Source organism: Primulina huaijiensis, chromosome 10, assembly GCF_012295235.1.
Source record: "Primulina huaijiensis isolate GDHJ02 chromosome 10, ASM1229523v2, whole genome shotgun sequence".
NCBI lineage: Eukaryota > Viridiplantae > Streptophyta > Magnoliopsida > Lamiales > Gesneriaceae > Primulina > Primulina huaijiensis.
Genome location: NC_133315.1, coordinates 19,357,264 through 19,366,529, shown reverse-complemented (window position 1 = coordinate 19,366,529; position 9,266 = coordinate 19,357,264). Strand labels below are relative to the sequence as shown.

The 9,266-nt window shown below is 35.0% G+C and overlaps 1 protein-coding gene across 2 annotated transcripts; it reads left to right on the top strand.

Moving 5' to 3' along the window:
* The first annotated feature begins 1,064 nt into the window (after positions 1–1,064).
* On the top strand, positions 1,065–2,308 carry LOC140985523 (protein LATERAL BRANCHING OXIDOREDUCTASE 1-like). 2 transcript variants are annotated; one of them, XM_073453356.1, is made up of 2 exons: positions 1,065–1,638; positions 1,694–2,308. In XM_073453356.1, the coding sequence occupies exons 1-2, from the start codon at positions 1,076–1,078 to the stop codon at positions 2,304–2,306; spliced, it is 1,176 nt and encodes a 391-aa protein (XP_073309457.1). In that variant the 5' UTR covers positions 1,065–1,075; the 3' UTR covers positions 2,307–2,308. The 2 variants fall into 2 exon arrangements, with proteins under 2 accessions (XP_073309457.1, XP_073309458.1); XM_073453357.1 differs by having other exon boundaries at positions 1,066–1,638; positions 1,718–2,308.
* Positions 2,309–9,266: the final 6,958 nt, after the last annotated feature.

Here is a 9,266-nt window from a genome sequence, read left to right as displayed (position 1 = left end):
ATCAATTATCAATAATGACCTTTCATTTGGCCTTTTTCAATTATTTGCCGTATAAATCAAATTTTCATAGAAAAAATACACATCAATTATCAAAACCAAGTTACCATTTATACAACATCACATAGTGTCATTTTTTCACCAGCTATAAATCACATTTTGTCACATAACTTTTGTATTCACTCTATATCTCGATTTATATACCTTTTTTTTTTTATAATCTTTTTAGTATCTCAATTGTTACAAACGAAATCCTTTTTCCCTTGAAATATGGTCATGATCAACAAGAAGAGGCAAAATAAGCATGCAAGCATCATGAAAAAAGTAAAACACTTTTATATGGACAACATGTGTAATTGCTCTAGATTAGATAATGGTGGCATCATAAATTGTACTATTCCTCAAACATCTACAAAGACGAAACCGGAATCGCATGGTCATGACGATCAAGATCTCCAGGAGCTCATTCGACAGGCTGTTTCTTCTAAAAAAGGTGGTGGCACGAGGGTGGAAGTCGATTCCGAAGGAAATTTAGTGTGGAAGAACTCGGGGGTGGATGGGAGGAGTTACGGTGCCGGAGTGGGAAGAATGGGGAGGATTGATGAGGACAGGGCTTGTGAGTTCAAGGAAATAGATGTTAACAACAAAAGAAGCTTGAGCAATCATAAAAAATCAAGTATCAAATGTTTGAATTAGGTTTAATTCTTGATATTGTCTGATCAAACGTTGCTATAAAATGTTAAATTGTCTTATTTAGTGGCTATTGCAATCGAATATAATCAATTTTAATAGTAGATATATAAATAAGGTAAAAACTTGTGTGAGACGGTCTCACATGTCGTATTTTGTGAGACGGATTTCTTATTTGGGTCATCCATTAAAAAATATTATTTTTTATGCTAAGAGTATTACTTTTATTGTGAATATCGGTAGGTTTGACCCGTCTCACAGTAAAGATTCGTGAGATCGTTTCACAAGAGACCTATTCTATAAATAACGTTATACATTTTTCTATTATTTTCATAAATTTATTTTTTTTTTAAAAAAAATCATATATAATCATGATTGGTGGTATGATATGAGTGGCGAAACTTCAAGCTTCTCCACTGTTGCGATAATGGAAAACACTGGCAAGCTCAACTACCACGAGTCAAAATTCACTGACCAAAATGGGATCCGACAAAGCATTTTAGTACCCGTTGTTCAGGATCTGGCCCGGATAAAATCCCTTCCCCAACAATTCATCCAACGCCGTGCCACCAAAAACGCGACCAGCACTTTCACTCCTGCGGTAATAGACATGGCCGGGCTCCGGGACGGTCCTGATTCCTCTTCTCGAGCTGTAGAGCTTCAAAAACTGGTGCGAGAAGCCCGAGATTGGGGCTTGTTTTTGATAGGAAATCATGGGTTGGTTTTGAGCGACGTGGAACGGTCGGTGAGGGGTTTCTTCGAGCTGCCGTTTGAGGAGAAGAAGCGGAGTGTGGGAACGTACATGAGCGTCGATAACTTGGGATACGGCCGGAGTTTTGTGAAATCGGAGGATCAGGTGTTGGATTGGATCGATCGGTTGGCCATGAAAGTTGCTCCCAAAGCTGCCACCGACGGGTTGGCTGTCTGGCCCATCAAACCGCCAAATTTCAGGTATCTGAAATTTTGAAACATTTACAGAAAGTATATTCATGAAAATTTTGAAAAGACACTGTAATATTGTCAATTGCAGATGGGCCATGGAGAAATACGCCGACGGTGCTCGGAAAATACTCGACGAGCTGCTGCAAGCGCTGGCCGAAGCATTATCGGTCGATAAACTAGCCTTTTCCCAATACTTCGATCAAGAATCAACTGAAATCAATGTTAGAATCAATTACTACCCACCAAGCCCCGATCCTACCTCAACATTGGGCATAACTGCGCATAGCGATGCAAGTGCATTAACTCTCCTAACCCAATTTGAATCCTCAAATGGTCTCCAGATATTCAAAGATGATCAATGGTTTACAGTGCACTGGCCGTGCAACACTTTGCTGGTAAATGTTGGAGATTTGATGGAAATAATGAGCAATGGCATTCTGCAAAGCCCGTGGCATCGGGCCGCCACACAGTCGGAGGTGGACCGGTTTTCAGTTGCGTTGTTCTATACTCCGCCGCCCGGAGTCGAGATTGTCCCTGTGCAAGATGGGATGCATGCTCGTGGCGGGTACAAGAAAGTTGTGGTGAAGGAATATATAGAAAATTCCTATAGAGTTAGTCCCGCACCTTGTAAACGAGCCATCATGTTTGCCAAAGAAACTAATAATAATCCTGTTTGATATTGCCTTAGAGTTCGCCAAGAAGTATTGGGTGAGAGGAATGTTTGCTAAAGAAAGTAATAATAATCCTGTTTGATTTGGTATTTTTTTATGCACCATTTGATGCCATTTTTGTTTCATTCATCATTTAAAGTTCTGACTCACTTCGCACGTTCCTATGAATCTCAGTAGGTAATTTATGAAATCGTTTTCTGTAAATCTGATCAAGTTCTAAATACTAATTCAGATCATAAACAAATCACATGACTCAATTGGAATTAGACAAAAATAAGGATTTTTATTTATGTGTGAGATTATCCTCGTAGATATAAATAGCGAGATATATTTTAAATGACAAAAACTTGTGTGAGACGGTCTCACGGGTCGTATTTTGTGAGACGGATCTCTTATTTGGGTCATCCATGAAAAATTATTACTTTTTATGTTAAGAGTATTATTTTTTATTGTAAATATCGGTAGGGTTGACCTGTCTCACAGATAAAAATTCGTGAGACCGTCTCACAAGAGACCTACTCATTTTATATTATATCGAGAGAAGCTTTCCGTTATATTGCAAACCATTGAGTAAGGGATGGACGAGGAGATATGTTTGGGATGAGTTAAGCCAATCTTAGGATCCATGCTTCGAAAATAAAATTGGATACTGCCCGACCCGTCTCATTTTTATCCCTACCCTGTAGCGTCCTGAAACCCGACGAGTCCGATACGAGTTGTACTCATGAACCGGTATTAGACATGTTTTTAATTATAAATACACAATAAAAAAATCTAAAAAATAATACATATATCAAAATTACTTATAAACCGTAATATTTTAATAATTGACAACAATATTATGAAATAAGGTCAAAAATTAGACATTCATTATTTAATATAATATAATAAATATATTGTCATTAATAAATATTTGGCAGTGCCTGTCTCATTAAGAATATAGATTAGATCTTCTTTCTTATTTAATATAATATAAAATTTAAATATATCGTTATTAATATATATCCTCGTCCACCGCTTTTAGATTTATATCTGGCCAAGGATCGAGTCTGACTCAGACCCGAAACGAAATCTGTTCGTGGTCGAAGGACTGGTTAATCGGGTCAATAAGCTTGACCAAGTACCATGACGGGAACCGCTTAAGGCTATGGGTAAAAAAACCCGTGACCTGTCGGGTCCAATCCGTCGGATCGGCTGGGTCTGACACAGCAGGTTGGACAATGATTTTTTTTTAAAAATTATTGCATTGGAAATCAATGACAGACTCGTTGGTTCGACCCAGACCAGTCGGTTGACCGTTGCAATTTCTTTTTCGATTTTTCTCCTATAAATATCTCTATCTCCTTCATATTTTTCACACGATTTTCTCGCAAGCTCTATTCACAATTCTTTCTTGATTATCAAAATATCAAGTCTTGATTATTGGTTAATTGTCAATTGTGATTTATTTTCATAATTAGAGTTCAATTTCATATTTGTACAAATCACAAATGGTCGGATCTGGATCAAATCGTATGTGTGGCAAAGGAAAGGGAAAGGACATCATGCCACCAGCGTTCGAGCATCGCATTTACCTTCATTAAATGTCGGCTATGATCTTGATTTTTCTGATGAGAAACATAAAGAACGAGAACATAAAAGACTCATCAAAACTGTGAACTGTCATCATCAAAGTCAAGAAAGTATGAACAATCCGACAGGGCCTAAAAGTAAAACTCGAGTTGCGCCTCGTCTGACATTCGATATATTTTCCAAACATTTCGAAAATGTGACGCTTCCCTCTGGCGATATGTAAGACAAATGCAAAATATTATTAGAAAACTTACAAATATCAACAAGAAGATGGTTATGAAATTTTAACGTGGTATGTCGAGAAAAATCATCCGGTGGAAATTGGTATTGATAATTCTCAAACTGATCAAATTGTGACAATCTCTTCTCAATCGGATAATGATTCTCAACTTTTTAGATGTTCCGAATCTTAGTTTATAGAAGAAACGACTATATTTTGTGTGGTTGAACAAATTTCTTTTTAGTTTTAGTGATATATTATATTTTTAAAATTCGATTTTTACAAATGCAAATCCTTCTATTAGACATATCCTACGAAATACACTCAAATGCACATTTTAAAATTTAGTAGTTGAAAAAAATTAATTAAATAATTTACAAGTTTAAAAAATAAATTTTTTTTGTCTTCAGATATTTGGAGTGATCATTAGCAAAATTATTTATATACGAGTATTACTAAAAAAATTAGCATAACATATTCAACCAATTAGGAACTCAATTCATTATCTATGAACACATCCCCAGGTTATGAAACAATGAGAAAAAATTTGCAAAATAAATGGTATGATGCCTAAACGACCGTGAGAATCCTCAAGTTTCAGTCGGTAACTTGAGAATTATTTTACATTACTTTTGATTTTAGTGATATAAATGAGAAAAATTTCAGCATAATGCGATTGTGGTCGTGAAAAACAAAAATATATTCAATTTTTTCTATAATGGAAAAATAAATTATATTTTGCCCGTGTTAACGGTTGCAGTGGAGCAATATTTTAGTATTGAATGAATAACATTGGATGAGAGAAGCTCTAGTTTAAAGTCAAAAAATTTGAAATCAAAATGTTTGCTCAATGATTGATCAAAAACCGCATGAAGAAGACTAAGACGAAACTGATGGAACATCAAAAACAACGACATGATAAAATGCGAGTGAATATGATTGAACATAATCAAATATAATAATTTTTTTTATAAGATGTAAAAAGTTGAAATGTAAAAGCTTTTTTTACTGAGATAATGAAATATTTGAAAATTTTTTTATAAATGTAAATGATAAATATCGTTTTTACATGTTTTAATTTTAATATATTTTTGCATAAATTTAGGGTATCGAGTCTTCAGTTTATCATTTTTATTCATAATTTATGTATATTTTTGTCTCTCACATGGTTCCATTTAAAGAACTGAACATGCAGCACCGAAGAGCTTGAGTTAAGGCGATAAATCGTCCTAGAGTTTCAGATATTTTTTTTCATAAAAAAATATTGGCTTGGAGTCGGACCCCATGGTTAATAGGGTCCGGACTCGAATTGTAAGTTTTACAACCCGACTCGTAACCGTTTTAGAAGGTTATGATCAATGGTCGAGATTTTCCTGATCCTAACGCACCGAACACGACCTTGGGCAGGTCTATTTAGATTTGTCGCCGTAACACACTCAACATCTATTTAAATTCCTTGTCCGAAAGCCAGTTTAACCCGGAGACGGGTTTATCCCCACGCAGGATTGTGGTGGCCGCCTCCGTTGGACACCTATTACTATTTATTTATAATTTACTATTACGTGTCTTCTAAATTTGCGACAATGGAATTTTCTCAAACTAATATTTTTTAAGCTATTTTTCTCAAACTAATCTGACCGCCAAACTTCCAGTTCCATCCTCCAATTTTGTAAACTTGATTAACGTTAATTATTTTAACAATAATAAAATATTTCTGCCACGTGTTTATTATTTTTTTTTAAAAAAAAAAAGAAAGAAAGAAAAAAAATTGTATTAGGTGTTCTGCGAATCCACGGAGCTGAGTCTTCTTAATGAATTTATCCAAACGCGCTTTTACACGCGTAAAACCCAATCTCTGCACCTTCACCTTGCGCTTATAATAACCTACCCTGTGCAGGAAATGATGCTTTAACCGCTCGAATTTCAGTGCGCAGATAACAAAAAAACATGAGTTACTACAATCAGAATCAGCCTCCAGTTGGGGTTCCTCCCCCTCAAGGTAAATTAATACGCATAAATTTTTAACTGTGAAATCAAGGGAATTTTTTGTTTCTTGTTGTTTTTGATTGATTAATGGGCTGTCATGTTGTAGGTTATCCGCAGGAGGGGTACGGCAAGGATTCGTATCCGCCTCAGGGGTACCCTGCACAGGGTTACCCGCCACAAGGATACCCACCACAGGGATATCCGCCGCAGTACGCTGGGCAGCCGCCTCCCCCCCAGAAATCCAGCAGTAATACCGGTTTGTTGGAAGGATGGTACGCTCGTGATCGCGTCCCTTAAATGATTTTTTCGAGTTATTTTTCTGTCATAATCTGCTTTTTTATGTTTATGTTTGTTTAATTGATTGGCCTGGGCTATGTGGGGTCGATTCAGATCTTAACTATATTGATTGGTTTGTTGGTTTTGGTGAGGCTCAGTAACTCGCCGATTGCGGCCGAAAAAAATGAAAATGTTACCAAATCCCGTAAAAAAACCCTCCTTGCCACGGTGGTTCTGAGGGCGTTTTCGGCATGTCACCTGTGGCTGAGCTCACAGAGTCAAAAGTTTGTCTTTTTCAGTTTGTCTTCCTTGATTTTCAGGTCTAGTAGGTTTTGAATTTCTTGACAGCTACAAAATTGATTGATTTTGATATTAGTCATTGCTCCTTTCTTTGATTTTTCCCCTTTGACCTTTGTCTTGACTTCTTCAAGCATAGATTTTTGTTTCCTTTGATTCCCGTATGATCCACGGAGACAAATTTAACGTAAAACAGAATCTAAAAGAACGACTAGAATTTTAAATTTATGTTTACATGAAAATTGTAAAAAGAATATTACATAAGAATAAAACTCAAATTTAAAGGTCCTCGCTGAACTAGCGCGAGGCCGCTTGAACAGGCGCCTTCACTTTCTTTAAAGGCACCATTTCATTGCATGTAGTGCCCTGTGCCTTTCGACTTTTTTTCTCTCCAAATTTATTACATGTATTTGCTCACACATAGGCTAGGGTATGGAGTTAGGGGCACGGGTAAGTCCTCGGTGAAGCCCTCTGTTGTGCAATGCCGCTAGTTATCGGCACAATATGATATATCTAAATGCTGAGTTGAGTAGTATTGGATTGAGTAACTCTCACGCCAAGGCCAAAGTTGAGGTGTGAGAGTACTCATTCGCCATGTCGACTCCTACAAACCATGTCTGAGTCGAGGAGCTCTCGTACACCGGATCATCCTTGTGAGACTTGAGGAGTTCATTTGTATAGGATTTATTGCTAGAGGCTGAGTCAGATGCTAATCTTAGGGTCTCCTGAATTTCTCGATCTTTCCCTCGTGGATTTATGTTTCATTGATATATATATGGAGTATTCCGTAGTAATATATGGTGTTGTATTGTGCAGTTTGGCTGCTCTATGCTGCTGTTGCCTCCTTGATGCCTGCTTCTGATCATGAAATTCTGGAGAGATCGTCTTTGTTCGGCCATTTTCATTAAAAGTGTAGTCGACGTGGAATTATATTTTATAATGTTTTCATGTTAGAATGTTTCCGTTTATGTAAATGAACATGTTAAGTACTGGTGTCATGTCATCGTTGTAACTTCATTGTATGTTTCTACAACAGTGAGATAATACTGTAAAAATATTCTTTAAATATTAATTTTTATTTTATTGAATAAAAAATCATGGCTCATCGTATGTTGCTACAATAATAAGATAGTATCGATGAATTAATATTGAAATATTTGTTGAAAAATTATTTAAAAATGTGAAAAATATTTGTGTTGAAAATGTGAATGCTGAATGTTGAAAATTAGGTAAAATTAGGTGTTGAATATTGAAAATTAGTGTGCGATGATGTAGGTAATGATGTATTTTATTTTTGGATTATTTGTAAAAATTTTCTATAAATAGATCTCTCATTTGTGAAAAAAATCACAATTGAGTTGAGAGAAAAATATTATAAAGTGTGTAGTGTGATAATTTTGAGAGTTTGAGATTTTTACTTTTTACCGTAAATTTTTACTTTTTCACAACACGTTATCAGCACGAAGCTCTAAAAGTCCTCCATATTTTTCCAAGCTCCAAAACAGAAGAAAAAGGTAACAAAAGTAATAATATTTATTTTATTGTTTATTTATTTATTGTTTATATATTTACTATATAATATAATGTTATTATAAATAATAAAAATAAATTTTTAAAAAAACTTGTTATAAATCCTGGGAGGATGTTAAGACGACATCCCACACTCTCGGTAAGGGATACAACAAGTATAAAAGTCTATAAGATTTTTAAACAAAATATCTTATGACACATCATTATAATATTGTGATATGATATACATAATTATTGAAAATATTACTAATATTATATACACCATATTATTACCATAAAATTATACAAATACATACATTTATTTTCTTGTACACCAACGGTCATAAACGGTAACAAAACGGCTAGTTTTTGCCCTATAAATATGATCTCACAAACACATTCAATCACTCCAACTTTCTCTTCTTCTCTAAAATTATTCTTCATCAAATTTTTGAAGAAAAAAGAAGATGGCTTTCACAAAGTTATTTTTAATTATTTTGGTTATAATACTCACGAATCTTGTACTTATCGGAGAATATCCTCCTCATGTGTTTTCTTTATTTTTACGAATGCTTGTATTTGTTGTTTATCCATTACTTTGTATTGCAATATTCATTAACTAATAAAATGCATCATAATTTTTTTTAGTACCACCATGTCAAACTTGACAAAGCTCGAATTTGTTGCACTCGACATTACGGGGAAAAATTATATGCCATGGACTCTCGATGTAGAAATGCATCTTGAGTCATTGGGTCTAAGCGAGACCATTAAAGAAAATGGTATATCTTCATCACAAGAAAAAGCAAAAGCTATAATATTTTTGCGCCGACATCTTGATGAAGGTTTGAAATGTGAATATCTCATCGAAAAAGATCTCATGGCTCTGTGGAAAGGATTAAAAGAAAGATTTGAACATATAAGGGAAGTTATACTTCCGACCGCCCGTGATGAATGGAATATGTTGAGATTCCAAGATTTTAAGAAAGTAAGTGATTACAATTCGGCGATGTATCGAATAATCTCGCAATTAAAATTTTGTGGACATGAGGTTACAGAACCAGAAATGCTTGAAAAAACATTTTTCACGTTTCACGCATCAAATA